Source organism: Chrysochloris asiatica, unplaced genomic scaffold (assembly GCF_000296735.1).
Source record: "Chrysochloris asiatica unplaced genomic scaffold, ChrAsi1.0 scaffold00357, whole genome shotgun sequence".
NCBI classification, from domain to species: Eukaryota; Metazoa; Chordata; class Mammalia; order Afrosoricida; family Chrysochloridae; genus Chrysochloris; species Chrysochloris asiatica.
In genome coordinates this window covers 1,513,602-1,528,118 of record NW_006408875.1, presented here as the reverse complement: position 1 = coordinate 1,528,118, position 14,517 = coordinate 1,513,602, and the positions used below count along the sequence as shown (strand labels likewise).

The window sequence follows — 14,517 nt, the reverse complement described above, 5'->3', positions numbered from 1 at the left end:
TACTCCAAACAATGACAGACATCATCTCTGGAACAAGCCCCAGAATAACCCTGACCGGAAGACTGGGTATGGGGACCAGACATCCCAGGGGGCCAGTCACCACGGAGTTAGAAACAAAACGTCCTGGGCTTCAGAGCAGCTTCAGTCTGGGCTCGGGCTCCGCACAGGGGCCAGACTGCAGAGACCCTCTCCAGGGAAGGTGTGCCCAGCTGACCAGCCCTGGAATGTGGCCACAACAGGGGCTCTGGCTCTACAGGAGAGGGTCAGGATTCAAGTTCTAGGGACAGTCAGTAGCATGAAGACCACAATGGAAGACACGAAACCAAGCTGGGCTGTGTATGTCTGGGAAGCATGGGGAGGGGACACACATGGCACCGGGGCTTGCTGGGAATAGGAGTGGCTGCTGGCACATTCAGAATGGACCTTGAGTCCAGAACACCAGGTAAGACTGACGGGAAGAGGATGCCGAGGAAAGCCGTGAGAAGAGACGACGTGAGGAGCACTGTTACCGCTATAAATAAACTATGTACACTGTGTGAGAGGGAGGGCTGCTGCTTCGGCGAGAACCATGCCCACCCCTGGGGGCCTAATGCTGCGAAGATGGTGCCAGTTCTTGCCCTGGGGAGTCCCAGGGGTCTAGAGGGCAGTGACGAGGCTTTTCTGTGGTATAGCACACACTGGCTCAGGTTCATGTCACATAGACGCGGCCGAGGGTCCTACAAACACCCCCATGGCCACGTGAGCATTACTGCAGGCCCCACTGACTGAGTGGGGAAATCTGTTTGTTACCCACCCCACATCCAACTGTGGGCAGGGTCCCTGTGCCACTGGTTTTAATGGAGACACAGGTTTGTGTAAGTATGAGTATTCCCAGCCTACACCCATTCACAGAAAATGTGGGCCCGCCCCACAGGTCTGTGCAAAGTGGACACGGGGACCTCAGTAGTGGGGTGCAGGGGATCCTGCAGACACTCTTGGGCATCAGCAGGAGTGAGTCTACGTCTGAGAATCCACTGGTGATATAGTCTCGAGTATGCAGACACCAGAACGCAGAACCATCATGCTGCTACTGAAGACAGGGCGCTGGCTCCAGGGGGCAGTATACCTGTGCTCTTCCTCTGCAGTACAAGTCAGCGACGGGGACGGGGACGGCTTCGCCTCTGGAGGGTGGCACCGCTCCACACCCGCCTCCACCGCTCAGAAGTGATGGCCGGCTTTCACTGCCTCAATGTCTGAGATCAGGGTCCTTGCCAGAAAGATGCCAAATATCTGAAACCAAAGCCAACAGTCAGCAACTACGAGCAGTGGGGCCCACAGGGCGAGGGCACACTATTACCATGCTTACTCTGCTTGTGACCGAGACTGCAGACAGAACAGCACGTGAGCAAAGCAGTAACTGTGGAGTTGAGCCCACATGTGTCAGCAGAACTGTGCTCCCCAGGTTTTAAACATTTCATGGTTGATTTCATCACCAGGTCTTTTTCTGAGGCACTTGTGGGGATAATCTAACCTCCAAACATTTAGTTAGCAGCCCAGCATGTTAACCATCTATACCACCCAGAGACCTCCATACTTGGGCACACAGCCCATCAACAGCCAGCGAGTCCTAGGAAGTCAGGCCCCTTTATGTCCTTGGCTGTATCTCTATGGCTAGAAGAGACAAGCAGGCATCCTCAATGCAAAGGCACATTCTGCCTCCAAAATGACTAACCACGCCACATAATCTGGGGCAGAAGGCATGTGGTACCTGCTCACCCTTATTTTGATTCCCAAGGTAACTAGTTTCATGTTTTCTCCATCAACCTCGGTTTCATAATAAAAACAAGTTTGTCCTGATTTTTGCTGATTTTGTCTGAAGAGTCACCCTGACCTTTAGGAACATGATAATCCTGTGGAGAAATTGCTGGCTTGCCACCATCAACAGATCAACGTAAACTCGGTGACTCTAGCAAGTTTGCTTGGTTTTTCCTTTGGCTCCTTGTTGTGGTTTGTATTTGATGAGCTGGTCCTTCTCAAGTCTAATTCCCTTGCTTGCTTTGCAAGTACACTTGTCTTTCCTTTTCTAGAGACTTCTGTCCCTTGGCCTCCCCTCTGTGATCACTCGGCACACATCCATTGAGTGTATGGAGACTGATGACTTCAAGTCCACCTCAGTCACTTCTTCAAGGCACGGTGGGAGTCACCTGCTTCCTATAGTGCATCTTCCATGCAATAACAGCAGCAGTGTGTGGACACTACTCAGGACCCGTAGCTTCTCGTCAATGAGCCCTGGACAGCCCGAGAAAAGACCTGGTCTGTTGTCTGCTCAATGTCTCCTGCCAACGCATCTGGCACGAGCCTTACCGGCTTCTTGCCATCATAGTTCTTCCACATGTGAACTCCAGCTCAAATGAATAAGAGCAGTCTTGGAGGGCAAAGGGAGCTGCGCAGGGCAGTGGGCCCAGGGCTGCATGTGGGCAAGATGCCTGAGTGGCCAGTCCTAGAGCACAGCACACGGCTGAGGCACCACAAGCCTTCTTCACACACCAGCTGACCAACAGAAGTACCTCCCACTCTGCAGCACTATATGGCTCCTCACAGCTGAGAGAGACCTGACAGCAGGTGACAGTACACCCTGAACACAAACAGACCCCAACCTCCAGAAAGGGGATGCCTCCTTAGGCAGCCTAGGGGCCCCGGGACAGGGCTGCTGGTAAGACGGAGAGAGAGAGAGAGGGTGCAGATGGCTACCTGGCCTGCCCCAGACCTGAAGGGCCCATCTTCAGGTGGTGGACCCAGGTAGTAGATCACAATGTGGTCTGGGCCTTGCCCCTAATCCATGACTCTTCTGGGAGCTACCTTGTTCCTGCCCAACACACACACACAAAGAGAGAGAGAGAGCCTGTGCATCTAACCGGACCCCTTTGTTCTGCCAGGCTCCTTAGTACTCCCCACACCCAAGCTAACACGTGTTCTAAGTTAAAGGTCCAACTTCTTCAAACACAAAGAAAAGGGGGTGGGAACCCTCCCCCTACCCCCCACCCAAGCAAACCTGCAGCAGCGAGATGGCGATGAAGATACCAGCCACAATGTAGATGTTGCGTGGCAGCCAGCCCTCCAATGCCTGGATGCATCCCTTGGTGAAGATGGACTCGTCCCACTTGCTCTTCAGCTACAGGGAAATACCATCACCGTTAAGCCCTAGCCTGAGGGCCTCCCCCAGGGGTGGGCATGGGAAGGAAAACCTCAGGAGAAACTCATCTGCTTCCCCCAGTCTCTCCAGAGGGCACACCGCCTCTTAAGTGGAATGGTTACCACGCTGCTGCCCATCTAACTAAAGGCTTCCTGGCTATCACTTTGAATCCACTTGTTTGCCTGCAGGCAGAAGGCTCAACTCACTCAACTTTCTTCAGTGACAGCTGAAGAAAGGGAGGGGCCCGAAGGCCTGGAGAGGGAGGTGTCTTTAAAGAAGGGAAACTGCGGGGAGAGACTCAGTGTCTACTGAGTCAGAGGAGTTAGCAGGAGGGAGAAGGCAGTGGCTCTAAGGTGGAAGTTAGACTCAAAGTGTCTCCCAGCCCATAACCTGGCAGCCATACACAAGCAGCACAGGAAAGCCTGGCTCCCAGGAGCCTAAGGTAGTACATGAAGTCATCTGCAAACTAGTTCCCTCTAACCCCAAGCCATGGAGAAGTCCAGTGCCGGCTCCGGAGACTCGGTAGTTGTTTCCCCATCACCTGCCACACACCCAGCTCTCTCCATGGCTACACTGATGGAGCGTTAGTTCGTTTTAAAGGCTGTCAAGGAATGTCTCAGGAGCCCCCCTCCCTTCCAAAGCCAGCAGAAGGAGCATGCGGGTGGGACGCGTGCATGTTCTGAGGAGAAGACATGTTGCTCATACAACCAGCAAGAGTCCATCTTTCCCTTGAAAGGCTGTGGTCACTTTGCCCCACCCAACACCCCACTGTGGTCACCACTGCCTTCACCAGGAAGCTGAAGCAAGCTTCATGATTATGCTTATCTTTGGAAGCTCCAAGTAGCTCTTAAAAATGTAGCTTTTGTTCCCCAAGATGTTCACCTATCCGCTAACACAGCAACTGCCGTCATAGGGTTTAAGATTACAAATCACTCTTCCTGTGTGTCTTGCCACCAACCAGCAGGTGAATGTATGTGAGGCACTGAGCTCCGGCTCAACTCCTGCAGAGCTCGGAATTGCACCTTTGAGCTAAATCTTGCCTGCTTTTTTTACACTCCAATTTACACCGATGCTAAATCAGGAAGTTGTACTATAGGGAATAGAACTCTTGACAGTATACACGATGGGGTTCTCACCTGAGTCCTAACATCATATCCACACTGTGTGTTGATAACTTTTTGCTGTAAAAACAATGGGGGGGGGGGGGGGGAGAGAAGAAACGGAAATTATTCTTGTTGGTCTTCAGAAGCTCGGTGTTGAAGATTCTAGAAAAGTTGCTACCACCAACCAGCACACACCTGTGTAACGTCTATAACAGCTTGCACCCCTCAATTATGCTCCCCACCAGTGTTTTTACTGGAAAGTGCTACAGGAACTATCTTAGACTTGTGGGCTGTATGGTCCTTGTAGCACTGATGCTCCTTGGCTGCTTTAGCACAAAAGGAGCCCCAGACAGCACTCGTGAATGGGCATGGCTATATTCCAACACAACTTCATTAGAATTTCATGTGTCACAAAATATTAATCATCTTCTGATTTTCAACGATAAGCCCCATTCTCAGTAGCTTATGGCTCACACAAAACAAGGCGGAGATGGCAGGGGGATTTGGCCCGTGTGGGTCTGCTGCCAGTCCCTGATCTTGGTGACCTGATACACAGAAGAATATGACCTGCTGCCAGTCCTGAGTCATTTCCAAATCAGTTGTAGATCAGCTATGATCCTTAGGGTTTAACTGGCTGATTTGGGGAGTAAATCACCAGGCCTTTCCTCCTAATTTATCTTTGCCTGGAAGCTCTGCTGAAACCAACACAGCAACACACAAACCACCACTGACAGCTGGTGGCTGTGTTTCCGGTGTATTCGTTGGGAACTGAACCTGGGTCTCACATATGTTAGAGGAGAGCTCTACTCCTGAGCCACCACTGCCCTGGTAAGTATGCAAATGTAAAAGCTCCACTTGTTATATAAAAGACCTCAGCAAATCTCTGGCACTCACGGGGCTCGGGGAGTTGTTTGTTCAGTAACGGTGACACCTCGTCTGCTCAGACCCCATGGCACAGTACCAGGCAGGTAACTGCCAGGAGCATGTATAGGGCCCAGATCTGCTCAAACTCAGTTCAGGTCAGCAGTCAGTGTCCCCAAGAGCCCAGTCCCCAGAACTTGAGGACCTGGCTCTGGACTAGGAATGAGCACAGATAAAGGACAACAGAAAATAATTCTCCCCCACGAGGCCTGCTGGCATGAACTCTGGGCCGTATGGGCTCTGAGCACTGAGCATTCTCCCTTGTAGAAGAAAAGCACAGTGGACAGGTGCTAATTCCCCGCTTCATCTGCAACACTAAAACCAGGGAGGACAGGCAGGAACGTTCGAATTTACACAGACAGGTTTGCAGAGCTGCAGGACTCTGGGAAAGGGTGAGAAGGCAGAGTGTCGTTCACCTGGTCTGCAGGTGAAGGAACAGGGCCCACAGACACTCCTGCAGAAGAACTCACCGCGGGGTCCGGCACACAGCAGGAAAAGGGCACTCCACACTTCTCTCGGCTGTAGCTGGAACCACTGCAGTTGAAGTAGGCATTAAGGTCCCAGTCTTCCGGGCCATAAGCACCACAGCACTGGTTCTGTAATCACCAAATCCGGGAACTGTCAGGGGGCTCCAATGCCAGGTGTCAGTCTAAGTGTCCCCTCCCACACAAGGAAAGAGGTGCTCAGGCAGTGGTAAGGGTCCCTGAGACAGAATGACCTAGGACTTCTCTTCCGATCAGCATGCATGCTCACTTCCACTTCCCTGCTGTCCACCAGCAGGAATGGCCTTTCCTTTAAGACGTCTCTGTGCCTCCAATATGGTCCTCAGTTGCCCTTAAGAGGACGCGTTCCCTCTTAGTTGCCAAGTGTCTTCCTGTGAGAAACTTCCAAGTCTGCCCTCACATTCCCTTTTTTGATTCTTTACAAAAAAAGCAGCAGCTGAATGACTATTACCAAGGAAAGATTTGAGATTAGGGTACCTACAGGAGCTCTGGTAGCATAGTGGTTACGAATCGGGCTGCGAACAGCAAGGTCAGCAGTTCGAAACAACCAGCTGTTCCGTAGGAGAAAGGTGAGGTTTTCTGCTCCCGTAAAGATTTACAGCCTCGGAAACCCTGTACAGGGTTGCTATGGGTCGGAACCGACTCCACGGCACACAGCCACCACCACCACAGATCAATTGAGACCTCAGCTCCCCTCTGCCTCGTACCCCCATTATCAGTGGTAGCTGCAAATAAAATCCCCAAGTGTCTGAAAAGACTGTTAAAAACAAAGGATCGCTGCCAGCAGCACGTTTCGTTTCTCATCCTTACAGCTGACAGAGCTAAGGCACCATGACAACCAACAATACAAACCTATACTTCGGCCTCGTTCTCTGAAACTTCTAAATTCCGGCTGTTTTTCATGATGACCTAATAGTTCACCAAGCAGCAGTCCCACAATTTACTCAGTCCTTCTGGGGAAATGTATTTTTAAAAACGAAAGGAAAACACAATGTCTTTCAGGTCAGCAGGGAGGAGCCACCCAACCTATGAAGCAGAAGCCAAGGAACGTGAAAACTAAAAAGGAAGGAAGAGGGCCTCGGTGCTGGGCCCAGCAGAGGGACTTGAACACACTCGGTCCGATCCATAACAGTGTTATTAAGTGCCGTCAAGTTGGTTTTAACTCATAGCGATCCTGTACAGGGTTTCCAAAAAGTGGCTGTACGTTTGGACCACAGGCCTCATGGTTAGCAAGCAACTCAGTGCTCGGCCTACAGTACTACACCAGGACTCCAAAACAACGAGTTGGTGTTAAGTTCCATCAAGTCAGTTCCAAGTCATAGCGAATGGTTCTGCAACCACCATATAGTATAGGGATTCCAAGGAGCAGCTGGTGGGTGTGAACCACTGACCTTACAGTTCAAGGTCCAGTGTTGATCCTACAGTGCCACACCTGAAGTCCCAAAACAACATTGGGCAAACTAAGTACTTGGGTCATAATGGGTTCTGAAGGACCTCATCACATCAAATACGAGGATTTTCAGTAAGCTTTGGAGACCTAGTGTGACGTTGTAGGATAAGCTCTGGACTACTAAACATGAGGTTAGTGGTTCAAATACAGCAGCTGTTCCTTAGAAACCCTATACAGGTCGCTATGAATTGGAAGCAACTCGACAGCATTTAACACAGAAGTAAATGTTAGGTCGAAATGCAAGTGGACCATGGTCATGCTGAATGCTTTCTAGTTTCTTTTCTCCCTAGAATCCACATTCTGTATACGAAGTTTTCAATGAGGAGACATTCTTCCCAACCCTAACCCAGGGGAGTTAGGGTCCAGGCCTCCCAGTACAGATGACAGATGCAAGAGGCGACAGAGGCCATGGACAAAGCCCCAGGAGATAGTCCAGGCAGGGCACATCCCTCTCCATCTGCAGACACTTCCTGCAGGTCAGCTCTGCCCTCTCAGGCAGGAAGGGGACTAGTCTGGGAAGTGGGGAAGTCAGGAATAGCTTGAGGTGGTGAGTCACAAGCCCAGAGAGAAGCTATGGTGGGGTTCACAATGATAGGGTTCCAGGGAAAAGGGCAGCTGCCTGGGGGTTGGGGTTGGGGGTTGGGGTGGGGCTGTTGGGCAAGGCTGGAGAAAGTCAGCTCCTCCCACCAATACTCTCTAAGAATCTGGATCCTATAGGAAGGAGAGGACAGGGCTCCCGGGATGGGCGGCCATGGGTGAAAGCAGATCTGCCTGTCCAACACTAAAGGAAGGAGGACACATTCACCAGTCCGAGAGAACCTGGACCGCCAGCCACCAGGAGTTCGAGTGAATGCAGCTGAGGTGGCACCTCCTACGTCTGCAATGCTGTAGGCAGGAAGCTGCTGAGGAGGAAGGAGCCCTGGGTCCCCACCAGTAGCCTCAACTTCTCCATACCACATGCCAGGAAGTGTGTGCTCTCCCGAGGGGCCCGCCCTCTACAGAGTGGCTTACGGCTTTCTGCAGGGAGTCAATGAGGTTCTGAAGGTCGATGTCATCTCGGTAGGATATGATGTTATTCTCGAAGAACTCCCGGAACCGGTCTCTCACCCAATCCTGGAACAGGAAAGCCAGCACCGCCACGGCCAGCTCCAGGAAAAAGATGAACACAATGGCTCCGCAGAACTGCTCGGGGACAAAGACAGGAGGGGAGTGACCACATGCACACCACCAGCCCCGCCAGGCATCCAGTGCGGACCCTCTGTCTGTTATAAAGAACCCGGGCTCTCACCTAAGAGCCCAAGGACCCCATGCTATTAGCTAGGTGATATGTAAAACAGGTACAAGGACCCCCATGCACATGGCTGCATTACTGCTAAGCGTTAAATGAGAGAATGTGTTAAGAACACTGCAACCGAAGAGTTCAGCATTCCTGTTCAGCAGTCTCTCCCGGGAGCTAGCACGGGGCCTGACAGAAGTGGTCTGTGCCCGGATGGCACACCATCCAGGTGCTCTCCCCAAACATACCACCATCTGAGTTCCTAACTGAAAAAGGGCACAGGAAACACCCAGGCTCACTCAGCCAACACAACCTGAGCTCCTTGACAGTGGCCTGGCAGTCCGCGGCAGGACCACAGGGTCCTCCTGCCCCAGGGCAGAGTGTGACCCCACATTGTCACCAGTCATATATAAAGGACGAGGCAGATGTACCACACCAGTCACTCGTGAAAATAGCATAGAGGGGAGAGACACACATGTGCCCCTACAGACCCTCCAAAATATCAGTTCTACCTTCAGAGAAACGAGATACAAACAATCTTTTTTCAGAGGAAAAAATTAGAAAGCAGCCATGTGTTTGGGTTGTTAAATTAAGATCAGGGAAGAGGAAGCTTGAACCAATAAATATAACAAATAATATGTTGGGGGGGGGGGCAACCCTGAAAATACGTTCTCCCCATTGGGTGCTTTTTAATTTTAATTGCTTGCATTTCAAAATGATTTGACTCTAAATATAAATGCTTGGTAAATGGAAGTTCTGCCAGGAAGTTAAGGATTCTGCATGCACATTCAACAGATCCACACACTGGGGAAGGGGAGGGAAATGATGTAACGTTACTGTACCATCCACTAGGGTTTGACCTTCCCCAGGAAGGACAAAGGTGAGGAGCAGACAAACAACTCCTTCAGAGCTCTGACTGCCCCCCTCCCCGGTTCCCCCTGCCCCCCCCCGCCCCAGCCCATCTCAGCCCATCCCAATGGCATACCCCGTCCTGTAGTGAGTGCAATGAGATGGTATGCAGTTGGGCTTCTCCTGGGACCCGGACACAGCTGGGAGATGCCACCCCTGTAAGGGGAGCCCACCCACCCCCAGGACCACTCACAAACTTGAGCAGACAGATGTTCTCACGGAGGGCCCCCACACAGCCAGCGAAGCCCAGGGTGAACATCACCACGCCCACCATCAGGACCAGCACCACAGGGTCAATCCCATGCAGTCGTGTCACTCTGGTGAGGTCTGACAGCACACCCTGAAAGAGGGAGAGACGCAGGGTAGTCTGGAGGGGGGAGACCCCCCACATGGGCTGCAGCCAGTACAAAGTAAGGAGAGGGGCCTGCCTGCCCTGCCCTGTAGTCCCCCTGCAGACCCACAGCCCATTCGGGCAGCTGACTTTACTAATGTACCCATGTTGAAGCCAACTCATGGACTATCCTGAGATGAAAACAACTTCACTCTAAACACATCTGCCAGGGGCAGACCTTTCTGTGAAGATGGACACATTCTGTCTGCACTACACAAAATGGGACTGAAGGGGCTACTGAGAACACTCGAAGTATGGCTAACAGGGCTGAACAACTGAATGCCAAAAAATTTAATTTTAAGTTTAAATATAAAAAGCCACACGCAATAGTAGTGAACATAAAGGACAAAGCAGTTTTACCGAATTCAGAGGAGGAAGGAGGAAAGCGTCCCACCCACTCAGTGCCATCCAGCTGGGCCACTGTAATCCCTTAGAAAACCACATGATGGCATCATGAGTCACGGGGGCGAACCACACACACTCTGACCCTTGACCTTTAGGGGATGATAGTTCACCCAGAAAGCACTTAAACCAGACTCTGGGCCTTCTCTAACTCCCAAGGCACGAAAGCCTGCAGGACTGAGCACTGGGTACCTCGTGGGAACACAGGTTTCAGTCCCGAACCACCTCTCCAATATTCACCATAGCTTCCCTTGTCCACAGCCTTGTGCTCAGTCCAAGTCCTATCTGCTCCTTTGTTTTAGCAGCTGGCCCTTCTGCCACAGACACTAAGGGAATTAATGCAACCCCTCTTTCTGCTTCCAGGGGTTCTGCGGGCAAGGGGGAAAGCTTCAGGAACCAGCAGAATGGTGTTCAGAGCACAAAGACAACTTGGGGGTGTGGGGAGAGACAGAGGCTTTCCCCCTTCATGAAGCTCAAAACCCCACATGGCTCAGCCACTGGTCTCTAGCAACCGCCTCAAGGATGGGGGGCAGAGTTCATGCTGGCCTGACTCCGAAGTCGAAGGCTCAGATCAAGAGTCAGGAGACCTTATGGCCCCCAGAAGTTTCCATTCTGTTACAAAAGTACTATGGCCTAGACTCCATGGAAAATAATTACAAAATGATTATGGTGCAAAAGAAATACTTGTCAGGTTAGCAGCTGGGAGGAGGGAACAATTAAAGCTGGCTGAAGTTGAGAGGATCCTAAACAAAGTTACACCTACCTTCTCGCTCCATGCCCACAGTCCCACTCCAAGGAAGACAACTCCAGCCAACTGGGCAGAGGTGGGGGAAAAGAGAGAAGAAAATCCGGTCAGAAACCAGCCCCAAACACGCTTCTTAGGTCAGAATTCTCGTGTGAGTCTGGTTCACATCTAGCAGAGTGAGTTGGTGAGAGCAGCAGCAAACGCTTGCTTGGCACGTCCATCGGAGACATCAAAGGACCTTCCAAACTACACAGGCCCCATGATGGAATTGTGGTCTCCCAACTCCCAATCCAGCTCCTCCATAACTCATTCCATCCTCAGGTTTGAAACGGCATCACTCTCCACTCTGCTGTGCTCAAGTAAAAAAATTTAGACCTCATCCCTGGTGTTTCTCTTTCTTTCTAACCCCCACATTCAACACACCAAGATCCTCTAATGGTTCGACCTTCAAAACACACAGTGCATGTGACTCTGTCCATGCTCTGCCCACTCAGGTCTGGTCCCTGCAGGGGCCTCTTCAGGGATCTCCTGATCTCACCCCCTTCATCAATAGCCCTGGCCTCAAACACTGGGCTCACTTCACCATCCGCTCCCCTCCCCTCTTCCTGACTTGGGTAACTTCGGAAGCCAGCTTCCCATCCCAGCACAGTTCTCTTTCTCACAATGACTAGAAACTAAGGATAAAAGTTCTTATTTGTTACCACTCTGCCTTAAAGAAAGAAATATATTTAACTCACACCAGAAACACAGGAACTTAGTGGCCACATGTCGCAACATATGTTCCACAAACCCAGAAAGGGGACCTTGGGAACCAACATCCATTTTAGAGACGAGGAAACCAAGGGAGGAGAAACGGGGAAAGTGTCTCGTCTGGGCACCCATGCTACAGGCCAGTCAGATAGTCAGACTCACACCAGCCTCACCTGCTCCTGATAGGAGTCTAGGTTACCTGGTGTTGCTACAACACAAATATCACAAGTGAAGGTTTTCAAGAACAGACTGTTTCTTAAAGTTCTAGGGGCAAAACATCCAAATCTTGGTCTTGGTCATGTCAATGATTTCTTTCTCAACAGCCTCATGTGTTCCTTGGCTTATGGACAATCCTCACATGGCATCTGTCTTCCTCCATATATATGTCTCTTCGTCCACTCTGGTTCTCTTGAAACTCAGAAGTGACTACGTTCAAGACCCCACCCATTTGGACATGACCTAGATCTAACAAAGGCACCGCTATTTCCAAGAAGGATCATATTTATAGGTATACTGTTGTACGCTACTGTTGGGTTCGTCCCCAACTCACAGCAACCATGTGGATGATGGGACCAAATACCACCCAGTCCTACTACCCCATCCCTACAATGGGTTGCGGATTGGACCACCGTGATACATTGCTTTTCACTAACTAATTTTTAGACCTTTCTGTCCATCTTGTTTTAGTCTGGAAGCTCCACTGAAATGTGTGCAGCATCACAGTAACACTCACACCTCCGCTGACAAAGAGATGCTAGGTGGATCTGAGTTATACTGCCTGGGACTCCCGCATGGAACCACCATCATCCCTTATTCACAGCATGTTGTTGTTGTTATGTGTCTTCAAGTTGGTACCAACTCACAGTGACTCATAGGGCTTTTGAGGAGCAGCTGGTGGGTCTGAATAGCTGAACTTGCAGTTAGCAGTCCAGGGCTTATCCTATTGTGCTACACGAGGGCCCCATTTACAATATGTTGCTGTTACGTGCCATCAAGTTGATTCTGTCTCATAGCAACCCTGGTGAGGTTGAACAGCCGACCTTGTGGTTCAAATGGACTTTGAGGTCCAGTGCTTATCCTACAGCGAGTGCCACACCAGGATCCCCACTTACAGTATCAAGGCCAGGATTTCAGTACTTTATTTGGAACGAAACATCTCAATCCATAACAGACCCCTTCCCTGGAATTCTCTGGGACAGATGGTCCATTAGGGCAGCCCATCCTTTGACTGCTAGCTATCTGGGAGTGACTGTTCAGGCCTGGCATCTTTCAGCCGCCAAGGAACATTCTCCTGACCTAATGAAATTTCTCCTGGTGAATCAGCCTAACCTCCTGACAGCTGCTAGGCTTCTCTTCTGGTACCATCAGGTAAGCACATCTCCTGATCATCGCAGCAAGTGCAAACACCCTTCCAAAAGGGTTGGACCCTGGTCTAGCCACACCCTGAATGAAGCTGACGAGACACCCCCACTCTCACAACACTGGTACTAACATCCCCAGTTTATCAGTACGGAAGCTCAGAAGTGGAACAATGGGGCATCTGCCTGAGGTCACACAGCTAGCTGGGACAGACACCAACCAGAACCACACCGGGCTATCTGAACTTCCTGACCTGTTATCTGACAGTGCACAGGGCAGCCACCAGGCCACAAAGGAGAAGCAGTAGGCTGAGATCTCAACCACAGCGCTGCCATACAGGGACCTCAGTGAGCAGCTAAGTGGGAGAGACTGTGCAGCTCTCAACCCAGTGGCCCACAGCTTCAGACAGTGAGGTCAGGGCATGTGGTCAGGTGTTTGAGCAGGGCCTCTCTGGGGTCACATTTCCACCTTAGGTAAAGCCCCAAGACGACCAGCAAGAGGCCCTCTTAGAGAACATCACACAATGAATCTGTTCACGTCTCAGAAGGCCCATGGCACTTCGTCCAAGGCAGGATATCAAGGCCCCACTGGATGGAAGAAAAGGTCCCCACACTAAGCAGGCAAGCAGCCTCTCATTATCTACATTCATTGGCCCTGACGTCTTGCAAGAACATAATGAAGTTGTGTCCAAGGCACATGAGCAATTCCTGCCAGCCCTCAACAAGCTCATGGCAAACCACGAGCAGCACAGCTCCATTTTCAGGCTTGTCTTCGAGCCCTCGGTTCCTGGCCGACTCCAGCTGATACTCACAGAGCCCCTTCTTTGGGGCAGCTGTCTGCCCACAGGAGCCTCAGACCTGGCCAGCAAGGAGAAGAATGCCCATTGAGATGCGAGGCAGTCTGGGGCAGCCTGAGCACACAGCACACATGACCAGGGCCGAGCTCCAATCTCCACTCAACAGGTCCCAGCCACAGGGCATGCTGGTCCAGGAACCTCTCTCAACTCAGGCTGTCTTTGGCAAAGTGGGATGACCCTTCCTGGGCCATAGGAGGGTTGCACAAGGATACGGTCTATCCTTTGTGGGAAAATGGAATTAAGAGATAAGGGAGTTTGTTCACGAACTTCTGGAAGCCCCCTTGTTTGTGGCATGCTCACCCTGGAACAAAGTGCCCGCCTGGCCCTCCAGGAGTAAAAGCAGAGGCATGGAGACGCCATAGCAGCTGCCGTATTGAGGACACGGCTACACCTACAAAGGTTCATGCTCTCTGCACCTCATTCTCTCTACGTGTTGTGATTATTCCTCAGGGTTCTTCATTCTGTTCGGCACTCCACCACCCAAGAACTTTGAGCATTATGCTAAGTCAAGCTTCTCCTTTACAGAAACCTCTGTTTGACTCTACCTCTGGAGGCAATACTTAACACAGGTTCTGGAGAAATGGGGTCTTCTAGAGCTGCCACTGTGACAATCCATCTCATTAGGGGTCTTTCTCTTTTTCTCCAACCCTCACTTTACCAAAAATGATATACTTTTCCAG

At 51.1% G+C, this 14,517-nt stretch overlaps 1 protein-coding gene across 2 annotated transcripts in view; it reads right to left on the bottom strand.

Moving 5' to 3' along the window:
• Nucleotides 1–1,197: 1,197 nt before the first annotated feature.
• Nucleotides 1,198–14,517, bottom strand: part of TSPAN14 (tetraspanin 14) — a 35,289-nt gene continuing 21,969 nt past the window's right edge. The window contains exons 2-8 of one of the 2 annotated variants that reach the window (XM_006876154.1): nt 10,891–10,941; nt 9,528–9,674; nt 8,161–8,331; nt 5,667–5,792; nt 4,309–4,353; nt 3,032–3,151; nt 1,198–1,269 (exon numbers count right to left, since the gene is read on the bottom strand). In XM_006876154.1, coding sequence (XP_006876216.1) covers nt 1,198–1,269; nt 3,032–3,151; nt 4,309–4,353; nt 5,667–5,792; nt 8,161–8,331; nt 9,528–9,674; nt 10,891–10,941 — 732 coding nt within the window. The remainder of the gene's footprint in view (nt 1,270–3,031; nt 3,152–4,308; nt 4,354–5,666; nt 5,793–8,160; nt 8,332–9,527; nt 9,675–10,890; nt 10,942–14,517) is intronic. The other variant, XM_006876155.1, reaches the window with a different exon arrangement.